Genomic DNA, 16262 nt, shown 5'->3' with positions numbered 1-16262 from the left:
GCAGAGCAGTACGGAGGGAAACAAGAAGGAAGAAGGGTGCTGAAAGTGAGGATGAGGGAAAAGACGGCAATAGGAAACAAATGAGGAAAACAGTGTGACAGGGAAAGTGCTTCAGTCTTGCATTAAAGGAAATTTACTGCATTTAGTCAAACAAGTTCTGTCACCTTATTTACCTATCTCAATTTGTGGTACATGGCATCTAGAAAGCCCAAAGCGCTTTACGCTCACATCCCATTCACCCAGACCCGCATTCACGCCAACCTATAACCACCAGGAGCAAAATGGGGTTCAGTGTCTTGCTCAAGGACACTTCGACACATCAGAATCAGAATCAGAATCCTTCATTGTCATTGTACATGGTGATAAAATGAAATTATAGCAGCCTTGGAGTGGTGAAGTGGTGAAGATAAAATAAAATAAAATAAAAATACTGCACAAGAAACACAAAAGTAACACCACAATCCAAGAGCTGCGTCCATATGCGCTGCCATCTTAGCCACATGGGGGCAAGGTGAGTAACTAACCTGCAATCTTCTGATCAGAGGCCTACCACTGTACCTCTGCACCATTGCCACTTAAAGTAACAATGCCGACCAGTGGCTTAAAAGGCTCAACAGATGAAGCACAACAATGGATGAAAAACTTTTTATTTTTAAATCTCACAATGTTTTTTTTTAAAGACCCACTCCAATAAAAATAGTGTTTTTGGTGATTTTAACATGTTATGGTAGCATCTGATGATGGAGGACATTTATACAGAAAATGATGCTTGAAAAGTGAATTTGTATTTGTTTAGAGAATTGCTTTATTTAAATCCTTGGGAATCAGGAGCAGACAAAAAATGCAGATAAAAAAGGTCATATTTGGGCGGGCCACAACTTCCTTGCTCTCTCCATTTTGATGCATTCACTTACAGACGACTAGATCCATGTACGTCTTCATTGTCGTCGTCTGAGCTGGCCTCTTTCTCAAAATTGTACTGCTGGATAGCTCTGATATTGATCGCTGTTTTTGTTTTACTGGCAATGTCAGGTTGGGGGGGTTATAATCAGCTGTAAGGAAGCAGGAAACTCTGTGCGGACTGTCCCACCCACAACTCCCAGGCACATTTGTAATAAACTACTGCCGCTCTGCAGAAACTATGTCCTACAGATTCTTCTTCTTATTTTCTTTTTATTAAAGACCATTGGGAATTCTTAGATAATATATCAAGAGATGATCAGACTGGGACTTTAAGACTACCAATACAACTTTCATGCTCTTTGTCAATATCTTTGTTTCTTTCTTTTTTTACCTGGTGGACATTTTTACAGGTCAAGAAACTGTCTAATTCATTGTTGTTAATCATTTTAGCCAATAAAGTTCACAACTGCCATGTTGGTGTCAGGTTAAGGTGAGGTTTTTTTTTTTTGTGGGTGTTGCAGTGGAGAATGGAATGGCAACAATTTGTAGCATTCACAAAGCTTCCCTGGGTTTAGTCTCTGCAAGGTATTTGAGTTTGACTGACAACACCAATACTTATCCAGCAATGGCATCAGTGAGTGGACTCTAGCTGAGCAGGTCCTCAAGGAGGCAAGTTTTGGATTTCTCTGGGTCTAATGGATTTTGCTTCTGATTAAATTTACCTAACTTAAAGCTCAAAACAAAAAAACCAAAAGAAAAACCAACTCCCAAACAAAGAGATATGCAACAGAAATTGGACAATTTTCTAATAGAGAAATGTGAAAATGTTTGAAGTCTCTTTCTTTCTAGGTTCATTGGGTTCATGTAAATAAAACACATTTTGCACAAGTCTTAAAGAATAAAACAGGACCAGTTTCCACGTGTCTGAACATTTTTCTTGAAGCTTTATTGAGAGCCGTTCATTGAGAGCATACTGTTGCTGCAGTAGATGTCAAAGGGCAGGTTAGATCTTCTTGCTGACCTTCCTCAGCACCACAGAGCCAGCTTTGCAGGTCTATAAGAGGAAAGGGAAATCATTCATGGTCCCAAAAAATAAAAACTTACTTTATAGATAATAATCTGGTTAAAAACATCGTCAAGATTACACTCAGTGTTATATATATTATTACTGATCCAAAGAAAACAAAATTCCTAGACAGTCATTTTGTGTCAAAACTTAGTGGTATGGAGATTTATTGGTTTGAAAAGGTTTGCTCTGGCAGTGTACGGCTAGTTGAGGGTCATTCAGGGCAGCCACCTCAAACCTCAGCCGCAAGTGACTCTCATGATCCTCCATAAAGGTGTAACTTAGATCTTTCAAACTTTCCATCATCAGGTTTACCTCAATGAGCTTGCCTCCACTGATCTCGTTGGTCTGCGTGTAGTTGGGGAAGTTCACGGTCATCTTCCCCCCTTCCAAGTTTACGGTCGCCTGCGAGGAACATCGATTCAATCAGCTGTCTCAAAGACTAGGTTTCCGCTTTTTTTTTTCTTCCCCCCGTACCTTGAATTTCTTTCCTCCCAGGCTTTCCATTTCACTTTCCTTCCCAATGGTGAACTTGTTGGTGACCTTGATAGTGGGGTAGACTTGGGTCCAGGTGAACTCATCCCCATTCTGGGTAACTTCCGTGACCGCCTTGTAGTCACGACCCTTCTCAATGACATCAGCGGGAATTCCTATGGGATAACAAAAATAAGACATATTGAGCTAAAAAAAAAAAAAAGACTAATCTTTTCTTTAAGGAATAAATCTTTTAGGCTCAAATTTCCTTACCAACCACCTTGCAGAACTCGTCGTAACCCTCCTGGGATTCGATTTCCCATCGTCCAGCAAAGGTCATGTTGGTGAAGTTGATGGTTTTGAAGAGTGAGAGCAAATATGCTGAAAGGGGAGGAAGCAAGGTGCCGGCAGAGTTAGCGCGATCTGTTTATATACAGCACACCTCTGACCGCCTCTTTACCTGCATGTGATGACACAAGAGACTCATTACAACTGAGGATGATGAGTAAAACAGGCTACGAGGAAGATGGCAATAAATGGCATAAATGTGAGTTTATGGAGTTCACATGCAGAGAATAAAACATTGACTTCTCCAAAGCGGTGAAACTACCATTTAACCTCCAGGGCATTGAACTCCCTCGCATGGATTTTATGGTTTTAACCTCAGATTTTATAGCTGCTGATCCAGTCAAATAAAAGGATTTGTTTTTTTTTTAACAATTTATTTGCATAAAAAGGTTTTTTTTATCTTTTCAAAGAAAATAGCGTGTAATAAGATGTTCATTTGAGGTATTCATTCATAAGTTGATGTGGAAAAAGGGATTGTAAACAGGGTTATTTTAGTGTTCATCTGTGTCTGAGAGGACACATCTTGCATCTCTCCTTCTCTTTAATCTGTAGTGATTTAATAAAGAATAACGTGGGTGTCAATCTAAATAAATGTAACTTTTTTCTTTTTTAAAGGTCCAAAAGAAAGTTGGTGCATTTAATCCACACAAATTTCAAAATAAAAGCTCAATTGAGATTCAGATTTTTACAACCTATTTCTTTTTTCCAATTCTTTGCCTTTAAGGCAGAAATTAGCATCAATTTTAAAAAATAAAATTCTTTTTTTTTTTTTTTTAAGAAGCTCTTTGTTTATTTTTGTCCACTGGTCTAACTTTCCTATGGACAAACAATCTTACAAAACGTAAAATTTGTGTGAGACAGCCTTCTCCTGAACTGACATGCTTGAATTGATTTTATTTAAATACATTTTTTATTTTTCAGCTAACGGGAAAAGGGAAAAAATGAGGAAGCAGCTCTCAGATATATATTTTAGGTTAACTTACCAAACATCAAGGAGAGCATTCAGTTTCCAGCAAAAACAGAAAAATAAAGAGATACATCTGAAGATTTTTAATTTATCTTGACCAAAATATTCAAATCCAAAGATAGTTAACAGTAGTTAAAAAAATATGTGCAAAAGGATTAAAGTCAAGTTTTGTAAACTTATGGCAAGACCTTTTGTTGAACTGGAAATTATATTTAAAAAAGGATTATATAGTCATCACAAGCTGCTTTTTATTGCTAAATTAAATTATAAAATAATATAAAAAGAACAGAAAATGGGCAAGGATACTTTAAACAGCTTTCCATTTAAATAAAGTTTTGATTCAAGGCCTTAAATTATTACTTAAATTATTATTATTAAACTTAACCAATTGATGCCTGTTTATGCAAATATGCATCAGACCACTTCTGCTCTAAACTTACATTAATGTAGCATTTTTGTTAAATGCAGAAACAGGTGATTTTTGTCATCACTGGAAGGAAAATAAATTCAGACGTCAAGTCATCAAGCCATATGCCATATGCCTATTTGTTAAATTTAAACAAAAGTTTATTATTATAATATATTTACTATATTTTTTAACATCACTGCAGGCACAAAAATGTCTATATACTAACTAATTTACTACAAAATAAACCAGAATAATGGAAAAAAACATTTTTTATGAAAATATAGTGACACTTGTTGGAAGTAAACAATTGTTTTGGTAACAAAAAGACCGGAGCTTTCATTTATGACACAGTGTGAAGGGGAAAGCTGTTGCAGTATTTATTTAATAGGTGCATAAAAGCATTAGATTGGCCAACATCCTATAAAAGGCAATAACTATTTCTGCCTCCTTTTTTTACTTTGAAACTTGTCCTTCTTTACTGTGCTCAAGTTCACAAACGATCAAGCAAGTAGGAGCATCTTTACTTTTTTCTGTTTAAAACCTATGTCGAGTTGAATACACAATTTTAAAAGCTGTAGAAAATAATGAAAACTTTTGTTTAAATTTGTTTATCAAAGAGTCTCTCAGTTAAATTCCTTTTTTGTGAGTTATTGATGAGCAATTTCTCTTCTTCAAACTTCCTTCATGCACGTTTAATCAAGATAAGACTAAAAATAAAACCCACATGGAACCAGGTAAATTTTTATCAACAGTCATTTTTACAAACTTTTATACAGGAAAAGGTCATAATGTTTATTTGCACAGTCCCATCACAGTTATGTAAGCTTTATTTTATTGAACTTTTACTCTGCACATTTTAACGACCCACCCGAGAAGAATGGCAGAGGAGAACATTTAATCTTTATTGGAATATTTACTTCCATTTAGGTTTAAACAATAGGATCACATTGTGAACATGCAGAAGGTAAACTAAATATATAATGGAAATGTTTGTTTTTTGTTTTATCCTTTTTACCTTAATCCTAACTTGTCCAGCAGCTGATGTCATAGTTATTTATTTATGTGGTCTATTCATTTTGAGTTTTGGACCTGAAAAAAGAAGGAAGAAGATGGGTAAAGGGGCTGTTAAAGAAAAATGGGTGGGGGGATGTGGGTTGATTGGGCAAGAGAGAGGGGAGGGGCTAAATGGGGCAGACAAAAATATATAAAAAAACAAATATCTGGGATACAAGTCAGAAAATGGAACAAAAGTTGCTTGAGATTTAGTATTATCTCTATCATAAGCAAATTATAATTTATGGGCACAATCACACCAGTTGGGCCTGCAGTAAGTCCAGCACAGGGTAGAGGTGAGGACTGCCTCCGTCCCTAAACAGCAAAAAAATTACATGGTATGCCAGGACCAACCAGCCTCCAGCTGGCAAGGGAGTGACAAAAAATGTAAAGGGGCCTGCACAAGGAGGCAAGGACCAGAATCAAACAGCTTTCCAGCGCAGATGGCCAAAGATCTGAAGGATCTCCTTCTTTGTATAAAGAAAAGGTCAACAGTGCCAACATGCAAGGGTTACAACCATTTTTCTTATGCCATGAGTGTGTGTTAGAATAAGTTGTGCATGTGTTTAAAGTGTTGATGATTTGGTGAGTAGGGACTCTATGGATACTCCTTGTAGGTTGACAGTTTGTCCAAGTACTCCCACCACACAGGAATGGTAAGTATAAAGCAACCAAAAGGGGGAGGTTCCACTGCCAAATAGCCCAACTCCAGGCCAACCCCTTCCCCAAACACCAGGATGGATCGTGGAATGGCAAAAGAAGGACAGTTGCTGGGCAGAATGTGAGGCACCATGCCTCCCAAGCTAGGCTGCAGCGGATGACACATTGCAGAAACATGGACCCAACTGCTCCACCCCTAGCCATGTAGGAGACACTTCCCCAGGGACAGACACGAAACCCTCCTCCGTGTACCAAACCTTCAGCAGGAGCTCAGGTCTGAGGTGTATGACCAATCAAAATCTTTCAAAAAGGACTCCGTGGGTTCTCCAACCAGCCAAACACCTCAGAATCTGTCTACTGGTGTACTCCCACCCCCGCCATCAGGTGTCTGACCAAGTGGTTTGGGATGGGACCAGAGGTAACTAGTCGCCCCACCAGCCCCTGAAGAACCAGTAGGCGGCACCAGTGCACAACAATGGCATAGGAGCCCAGCCCCATGCACAGACACTGTTTTATCTTACAAGTACATGGGTCATGTAAGGACACCATTGAAAAAAATGTGTTTTTTTAAATGAGCATGAATAGGACAGACCTAATAATTTAAAATTAAATGTTTTAATTTTAGATCACTGTGTGACAACTGTTTTGTGAAATCTTAGCATGTGAGAGAAGAATATTGAAAAAAAGCTGGTTTTAATTCTTTTCTGTTTGGATTCTAAGTTTTTTCAAGGTATGGAAAAGTTCTTAAAGGGAAACCAGAAGAAACTAGCCAAACTTTCCAATCAAACATCACCAAAGTACATTGGTTTAATTGACCTTAATGTTAAAATTATGAAACCTAGGTTGCCATTTATGCTTTTTTTTTAACTACAACAAGTTAAATTGTATTGAAAGCTTATAAATATTTATGGATTTTAAGAAAATCAGTTCAGTTTTATTTCGAACTTTTTCTAAATGTGTGGCTATGTTCCTTCTGAAAGCTGACTTATCTTATCTCAGACCATTGAGTTGTCACAAAACAAGCAGTAATCATACTTTTAAGAGAACATGCTATTGTTCCTCGTGCTTTTTTGGTTTTACTCTAACTTCCCAACCCCAGCTACATGTTAATGGCCTCAAGGCCATGTTTAATCTCAATTTACCATGAATAGTGAGCAAAGTACAACCATCCATTGGGTTTATGGTCAGTGTTGTAACTTCAGTGGTTACATTTTAATAGTTGAGTTGAATTGGCATTAAAAAAAACCCTATCCCTCGACTCTAAAGTGTGAATAAGGCTGGATAATAAGTAACCAGGCCAACCTTGGGTTGGGTCACGTGTAGATGAAGTCATGCTTTGCTCAGGCCCGTCCTTTCATTTATGAGAGACATCCTCCCTCTTGCGAATGAGGAACGAGATGGCTGATGGTTGGTGATGGACCTAAAATGTGAGAAACAAAAACAGGAGTCTGAAACAAGAGGAGCAAGTAAAGAAAGAAGAGGGGGAGATCCTAAAGAGAGATACATATAGATAGATTCCTTATATCTGCTGCTTTAGAGAAGGGATTTGTGACAGAGGAATTAAAAGAAGGGAGGCCTTGATATGCAAATGAAGCTGCTGCTAATCAAAGCAATGAGATTAGCCTTCCAAATTGAGATGAAGAAAGGCTCCATTATCTGGGCCGAGTGTCATGTTTAATAACGCTGAACGGCATGGTAATTCACTAGTGATGCAACTGCAGTGGATGAGAGTGTGTATGTGTATTTGTTTGTGTGAAGCGAAGTTAGCAATGTCAAGTCTTGAAGGTAAATGTGACAAAAACTACACATAGATAGAAGGGTAAAGTGTGAAAGACATCTGACCTTGTCTGCGCAGCAGTCAGAGAGGATGAATGATAGTCAGGGAGAGAGAAAAAGGAGCCAAAGACTGGTGAAAAGAAAAAAAAAGGGTATTCTTTGGTGTAAAAGTTTTATACTGGCCTTGTCGATTCACGTTTAAAAGTTAATGTAAACGCACGTAAACCCTCGTTTTGGGCTTCCGCATCCAGAACTCTCACATTTCTATGCAAGTTTTTAAATCGGGAGTACATTGATCGTGCTGCATGTTCAACCAGTTGAACTTCTGACTGCTAAATTGTGAAAATGCTGAACCTTGACCAATCAGATTTGGTTGAGTGTGGGTAGCGTCCCAGCTTGTCCGTTTCTGGTCCAGTGTGAACACCATGGGCTTAATGCGTGTTTATGAAACAGTGTGTTGGGCGTTTCAGAAAGACAAAACTCGTGACCTTTATGAATCTAACTTGACTCCCTCTTTTGATCAGATGCGTAATCCTTATATGTTCACCCCAGGCAGAGAAACGTGTTCAAGAAGCCGATTCCAATTTAAAGTCTCTTATGAGTGTGTCAGGCTTCTACACAAGTTTCAAATTTCGTTTTCAGGTTCTATGTACAAAACACACAGTTATTTAAGTGCATTAAAGGTTAAACCAGTTGAACTTTGACCAATCAGGGACTTGGACTTGGTAGTGACAAACAGATGACGATCTTTTTAGAACTGTAAGTTGCGAACCGTTTGAAAATTGATTATGGAGGACGAATTAATAGTTGCGATTTGTGCCCAGTGACACCAAGTGTGTCTGAATAAAGCCGTGAAAGAAAAAGACTAGAGAAAGATTCACAAGATTTGCACCGCTTTGACGGTTCGCAACAGGCCTCTTCCTAGAGAGCTAACATCACATCATTTCACATCAGGCAGTATAGGATTGTAATACAAATAACAAAATCAATAGATTTTCACTCCAGATTGTTTTCATTTATTTGTGAGACATTTCTTGTTCTGATGAAGAAAATGATTTGCTGAGGTGGGATTTCCGAAATTCTTTTAACCCTTTATCTTAGATGATCCCACCCTTACATTGACGTGTTCTCCCTACCATGACAAAGGTGGATAAAGGTGGAGAGGACTTCATGTAATCCATGGACACCAGTGAGGTTCACAAATCATTGAAGAAAAAAGTTCAGCGCACTGTCTAGTGCAGGGGTCGGGAACCTATGGCTCGCGAGCCATATATGGCTCTTTTGATGGTCACATGTGGCTCGCAGACAAATCTTTAATTATGCTTTTTTTTATCATTAGTCCAGTCCTTCTCGGGCGCGATGCGATGCCAGAGGCGCGCAGTAGTAGCGGTGCTTGGAGAGAAAAATCTGCGCCAGCACCATCAGTTTACTATTATCTATAATTTCACAGAGTTTGTACCAGCTGGAAACCTGTGAATTGCCGTGCCTAAAAGTGCGCGCTCCCGTCTCTGAGAAAGAGCGCGCAGTTGCGGGGACGGGATGTGTGAGGGAGAAAGCAGAGGGTGGGGCTGAGGTGTTGTGGGAACAGGCAGCAGGTGAACCGCGCAGGGATTGTAAATACGTAAAACCCGCTGCCCGTCACTCACTGCAGCGTGTGAGTGTGTGTTTGGCTCCATGTCTGCATGTGAGCGTCTGCCTCACATCTAAAGAACAGTCAGACATAAGATCATGTTTAAAGTCTCAACGCCTGCGTGAAGCAGAAACTCACCACGTATCAACCAGACTAGACAATCAGCAAAACTACCACGAGAAATACTCATCATTTATTAGCAACAGCATAACAATGTTATTAAAAAGAATCCACAGACTTATTGTACTTTAAAAGTGTTGAAATTACATCAAATGCACACATTCACTTGTATATTTAGTTTCAAACATATCGTTGCGGTCTGAGTTGGACTGGGTGGCTGTTGGGCCGCGTTATAAGTTCTGGAGTTCATGAAACGCATCATGCAGAGATCTGATTGGCTCTCAGTTCTGTCGCTCAGCCTGTTGTTAGGTAGTTTGGACCAATGGGGTTCAGCTATGGGCCGAATAAGGGAAATGGGAGGGCTGGAGCGGGAGCAGGGGAATATAAAGTTGGGAGAAGCGCTCTCGTCTCGTGTCGACAGGAGAGATTCAGGAGTTGCTGAATTAATTTTACGGCGTTTGTTGTGGTCTACAGTAACCAGAATAAAGAACCTTAAAAGAGGTTAAGTCTCCGTGCCTCAGTGTGGGAAAGGGACGCTACATTATTGTATGGCTCTTTTTAAATTACATTTAAAAATATGTGGCGTTTTATTGCTCTCTTGGCCAAAAAGGTTCCCGACCCCTGGTCTAGTGGGTCTAGATGACCCCACTCCCAATGTCAAAGTGCCAGGATAGCACAAGGGTTAAAAGGAATTGGATGAATAAAATGTTTATTGATTTATTTCACAATCAAATAATCAGGTCTGCAAACCGATCACAATGCACCAGCCAGCAATTATTGAGGCACACCATTGACTTTTAAAGTCTTAGTTTTGCTTCAAGACTGGCAAAGTGGACTCTGATCCTACAAACTGTCCTGACTTTTAAAGATTGAAACACACGTAAATCCCTTGTAAAAAGTTGGATAATATTTAAGCAAACGCTTTGCTCAATAAAAAGTGCTTCAGTAATCTCATTCAGCCATGCAAACTGCTGGCTGTGGCGTCATTGGTTTGGGGATTTAATTTTGGTTTGTTACATTTATGAATTTCTAGTGAAGCTGAACCACAAATGGTAAAATAAACAGTTTTTTTTTTCTTGCCAGTATTACTTTATCTACAACATTTGTTGCCTTGAGATGATTTCTATGTGACACAGGATGTCTTTTATTTTGAAAGGACCTTATAGGAACCTCTTTCAAAAAACATAAATTATTTTTACTTTTAAGAAAAAGTAAAAAATGTACATCGGTCACTGGGTGACATATTTTGAGGTTTCATGTCCAGGCAGTCCAGAGACAGGCTGCGATAATTGGGGTATAGGAGGGTCTCCAAGGTCTCCAAAATCATCTGATGATTGGCCATTTTCAGACTGCCAACCTCCAGCTACTCCCCTGGCCCCGTGCTGCCATACCACTGCCACCGTCCGATTGTTAGAAATTATACGGTAGCAGGGCAGGCACTCAACGAGGGTGCCTGGTGATGACTGGACTTCAATCTGGCGAACCCAGCCACTGTGGGTCCTGCATATGAATCCCGCTGTAGTTGGATCCCTTGGACCTTTGTTTTGGGTACTGGCGTGCCTGACTGACTGACACCTGTTGGCCGCTGTCTACATCAACGACCATGCCATTGATTAAAAAAAAAATCAGGCGGCATAACCTTGAAGATTCTGCCGATGCCTACCCATCACACGGTCACAGTTGTACATGTGACCATAGCATAAGGTTGCTTCTAAACATTCTTCCCTTCTGTGGCTCAATTTATAAACAAAAAATTGTACTGGGGGGTGATTTTTATGTGCGTTGTATTTTATTTTATACTTGACATTGCACAAAGATGAGGTCATGGATTTAGGAATAATAGGAGACAGCAGAATCATTGGTTCTTCTTAATGGGCGTGTTCCAACAGCTATTAAGCGTGTTTGTCATGCCTCTTTGGCCCCTTTTGGAAAGGCCAGAGTTTAGTGATGAGCTCATAAACTAATGGGCTGGAAATGGAGCTTCAAATTGGCCCAATACGTTACACGACCACAAATCTCATCTGTTCCTTGTATTTTCATTGGCTCATACTATGAGTAAACTGCAATACGTGCCAATCTGGACACATCAGGGGATTTCAACAGTCATTTTGTTTTGCTGACGACAAAAAGCAGAAAGAGATGTTGACAAAAAGCTTCATTCATTTATTTTTTGCAGTAAAATGCTCCATATCTTTTATAAATTTGTTGTGAAGAGTGCAATCTCGTATGGAGTCACATGTTGGGGCAGGATCAGATCAAGTTACCTTGAAAGGCTGAAGAAACGGATAAAGAAGGCTGCCACTGTTCTGGGTTCTGCTCTGGAGCTGCCTGTCCAAAAGGGGATGTTTGTATGGATGGAAAACATTATAATTAACATAGAGCATCATCTTCATTACACAACAGGTTGTCCAGTTTTCAGATCCCCTGTGAGAGTCCAGGTAAGCTATACCACATCAAACGAAGATTATCCAAGACATTGAGCTGAAATCCAGTTTAAAAAAAACATCTCTTGAAGGAATGTGCTTTCATTTTACATGACCAAAGGACTGTGAATCTCCCTGCAAGCATGGACGTTTTCTCTAAAGCCACCAAAAAGCAGGAAATACTGGATCACAGACTTAAACTTCAAGGATATAATTTTCCAAAGGAGCATTCTTGTCCATCAGCCAAATGCTGACAGTTGTTGCTGGTGCAGCACTGCTTTGCAGCAGTTATGGCAATATATTTTTATATGGGAACAGTCAGTTTTCTGAATGTGACTTGAATTTTAGTGGTGAAACCAACAATTGATCTTACTTGAAAATATCTATCTTCTTCTTCTTACGAAGTTTGATTTCCATTTCTTTATTTCTTTTCACTTCCACAAATCAACAAAAACAAAAGATCTTGCACAAGATCAAATACAGGGGGAAATGAAAGGAAACTGTCATGGCCTGTCAGCTACTCCCTCCTCCCCCCTCCTTCCTGTTTTGGACGCAACCAGCTGGATCCACTTACCTCACCTTCTCCTGCCTTCATAAGCTCCTCCTGGATCATCAGCCGGTGCCAGTTCGTTGTTCCTCCTATGGTGCATAGTCTGGTCAGCTCATGTTTTTGACTCCTGTCTCGTTACTCTTTGCACCTCTCGCTCTGCTTCAGGAAAGAAACCTGTTGGATACTCACCTGGTCGCAGTCCACAGACGTCGCAGTCCTCCCTCTGGAAAATACGCCTCAAGATCCCTCCAGCTAGCCGCCGCTCCTCGCCTAGGAAGAAACCTGTCAACCTCTGTTCCTCGATTAAACTTACCGTTGAGTCCGAGCCTCTTTCCGGGTTCCAGCGTTTGGGTCACTCTGAACTCTTGCCCCGATCATGACAGAAACGGGAGGAAGAAAAATTGTTTATCTACCCCTTTTACATTTTTTGGATTAACCCATGGAGTTAAATGGGAATTAATATATGTATATAAACATTTATACAAACATTTATATTTATATGCATTTCTGCAATATAGGTATATTCATGGTTTGAATTATTTTGCCTAGAATAACCTAGAATACCCAAGACACTGGTAATTTTTGCCTTTTCATCTCATTTTCTTAGTTGTACTTGGAAATGCTAAAAATGGAGTAACTAGTAACTAGTTGATTTTTATTTATTTTTTAAAGTCAGATCAAATAAACCAAACACAAAAAAAATGCATTGATACCTTGAAATTACTCAATTGAACATGACTTGCTAAAAAACAAATCACATTTATTTTACCGTTGATCCTCCAAGGTATGCAACTCCAAACAGGAGTGTCAGAATCACATGGACAAAAAGAAATAGGAAGTTTAAAAAACGAGCATAGAAGAAAGTGACATGCATGGAGGAGATCCATGGTGGGACGGAGTAAACTGTCTGTGGTAATTATGCAAGTCTATCACAACTAATCTAAGCATGACCACTGGTGATTGAAGCTGCTTCATGTAGCACCTTCACCACACGCCAAGCAAGAGAGCTGCCTCTGCAGCGCCGGCACTGAGCCAGCATAACCATTAAGCACCGAGACAGAAGTAGGCCACAAAAACCGCCAACAGTAAGCGTTGTGTTGTTGTTATCTTTAATGTTTCTCAATCCTTCCTGACAGCCTCACCATCCTTTGGGGGAAGGAAACAGCAGTCGCTGGTGATTAGAAAAAGCCCACAAGCCCCACCTCCGCCCCTCGTCCACCAAGCCAAATTATGCCTGCATTAATATTTCATCTTACACATGAGAAACCACATGTGTGCTCATCCCTTTGTCTCCACGTCAAACGAGATGTGCTCAGCGGCCGTCAGCGGGAGAGCCGGGTGGCCCAGAACCTGGGAGACAGGGCCACGAGGGGAGACGAGGTGAAAAGGAAAAGGTGGGATGGAGACCATGGAGAGAAATGTGGGGCAGGACGTGAGGTCGAGCTGAGGTGAAAGATGAAGATGCATGCTGGAGAGTGTAGTGATGGGAAAATTCACAAGACTAAATAAAAGTAGGAAATGGAGGAGAAGGAGGAAAGAAAAACGAAATGCCTCTGTGCTTTAAATAATGCAAAAAGGTGAAGATTTGTGGTTATCTCAGTAGAGGAGGGTGTGTTCTGTTAACACACTGCATCTAGAAAAAGACATTTTGGACCAATCTCTAATTTCTACAAAATGATACATTTCTCATGCAAAAACTGAGTGGTTTGATTGAGCAGATTCTGACAATGTAATGAGCAAAATGTTTTCCACGTCATTGCAGATGAGCTCAGGTCCATTCAAGATATTAAGGCCGTGTCACACAGCCACTGTGTATATTTTGACAATACCTCAGGATTGAAAATCGTGAATATACGTGGAAAAAGTGAAAAAGGTCGTTGTCTTTCTGTGGTTCATTCGTATCATGAATGAACCACAGACAGACCACGATAGAAGTATGAATAAACCATGCAAAAAAAACGTAAAGCAACCTAGAATAGGAACCATGCGTAATGAAAGCGCTGTTGACATGCAAGTCATTAGTGATTTGTGCATCAATTAGATATTTTTAACATGATATGTGTGTCATATACGTAATATAAAAGTTATACATCGGTGGTACATGCATGAAAAGTCTGTTAGACATACGTGGAATGGTTATGGAAAGCCACAAATTGGCATATGCACAATTGCGTGAGATTAAAATAATTGCATATAAACTTCATAAAATACTGCATGATACTTAACCGATCTTGAATTTTGAACAGCTCAAAACTTAACACACCTAAAGACCTGTCGGCCAAAACCCTTTATGGACATCTGCCCATCGACGAATAACGAACGCAAGAAACGCTTATAACTCTTGTAAGGCTTGTAACTCGTGCAATATTTGAAGCCAATGTGCAACATTAACAATTCCCATGTGCAATATAGTGCAATATAGAAAAGTTATGTAGCTTTGTACTTATGTATATTTTTTAGTTAAACAAAATTTTTTATCGTTCTTTAGAAGATTACTTATTTATATTGTTTAAGCAGATGGAGAGCACCAGAAATTTCGTTGTCACAAGTTTCTTGTGTAACAATGATAATAAAGGCTTTCTGATTCTGATTATGAATTACGTAAGTCATACATGCATCACCAAATAACAAAATTTCCTTTGAGGAAAATGATAGGATGACATTCCTTTCATTAGTGACACCCATGGTGAGTCCCTGCATCAACCTGGTCGACTCTCCTCTCTCTGGTTGTGGAGAAGCACCTGGCGCTGCCGGCTATCGCTATGGTTGGGGACCAGCGTTCAGGTGGGTTGGGTGGTGCCGCAGAGAAGGAGCAGCGAGTTCTGGAAAACCTTTTTTAAAAGTGTTATAAGTGTTATATAGATATTATTTACAATCTAAGTTCAAAGTAGCTCGTAAGAAAACTCTTTTTCAGACAGGCGGCGAACAGTGAGTTTGTATAGAAAGACAGGTGTCCGATGCAAATTTGACACGGAAATCATGTTCGGTGTGAATGCAGCATACATGTGTGCAACTTACATTATTCTTACGAATACTTTATGATACACTTACCACACGCAAAATTGTATGTTCCATTTTTATGACGTCCCTCATGGCGGCTGCACGAGCCTCTATGGAACTGCAAGGTAAACCTGTCTTTACCCACATGAAAACATCTTATTATTTTTCACAACAAAACAGTGCTAGTGGCTTGATTGGATGATTTGCGTTTGCTTTTCCCTATGAGTGTTTTTGAAATTTCTGCAACCAAACAGTATGAAGCATAGAGGCACCTTCAAGCACACTTGCCATCCCTATGTGCCAAACGTCTCTCCGTCCAATTTTTGTCTGTGTTTGCGCATTAATGTGCAGATCTCTGTCTCTACCACAAAAAGTTAACATTGGCTGCTCACGCGGCACTTAAGCATCCTCTCTCCTGAACCTGATTATTAATTACAGTGTGCCAGTTGCTGACCCACAGCCCAAACATTGTCTGGCACAGTTTCCAAGGAGACAGACACAAAGTCATTCACAAACAAGATCTAGCAAAAATAGATTCAAGCACCCTCACAGCTCAGCAGTCGCTCGGTTCCCCGGTCAGTTCACGTCCTTCTCGATCAAAGAGTTTGAATACACATGATAAAAAAGGGACTCTCTGATGACTCGTTGAAATGAAAAGCTTAAATGTCTACTCAAAACCTCTCAGTAGGTTGGCAGCCTCTCAAAAGTCCCACAACTCAGCAAACGGGCAAGATGAAGCACATCATCATGCTAGGAAATTATAACCTGATCAAAGTGACGGTGAGCCAGAAGCTCAGTCATGCTTGAGCACAACAGCACTCTGGAGTAATGAACCTGGAGCGGTGCCTGTGGCGATGCTGAAGGACAGCAAGCTTTTAACGCT

At 39.9% G+C, this 16262-nt stretch overlaps 1 protein-coding gene across 1 annotated transcript; it reads right to left on the bottom strand.

Moving 5' to 3' along the window:
- Window positions 1-1820: 1820 nt before the first annotated feature.
- LOC101169065 (gastrotropin) lies at window positions 1821-2868 on the bottom strand. The gene is made up of 4 exons (XM_023965490.1): window positions 2717-2868; window positions 2447-2619; window positions 2285-2374; window positions 1821-1957 (listed from the first exon to the last, which is right to left on the bottom strand). The coding sequence occupies exons 1-4, from the start codon at window positions 2781-2783 to the stop codon at window positions 1907-1909; spliced, it is 381 nt and encodes a 126-aa protein (XP_023821258.1). The 5' UTR covers window positions 2784-2868; the 3' UTR covers window positions 1821-1906.
- Between the last annotated feature and the right edge of the window lie 13394 nt (window positions 2869-16262).

The sequence above is a fragment of the Oryzias latipes genome, chromosome 17, assembly GCF_002234675.1.
Source record: "Oryzias latipes chromosome 17, ASM223467v1".
Lineage (NCBI taxonomy): Eukaryota > Metazoa > Chordata > Actinopteri > Beloniformes > Adrianichthyidae > Oryzias > Oryzias latipes.
Note: the sequence above shows the minus strand (reverse complement) of the source record. Positions and strands in the feature narration are given on the sequence as shown.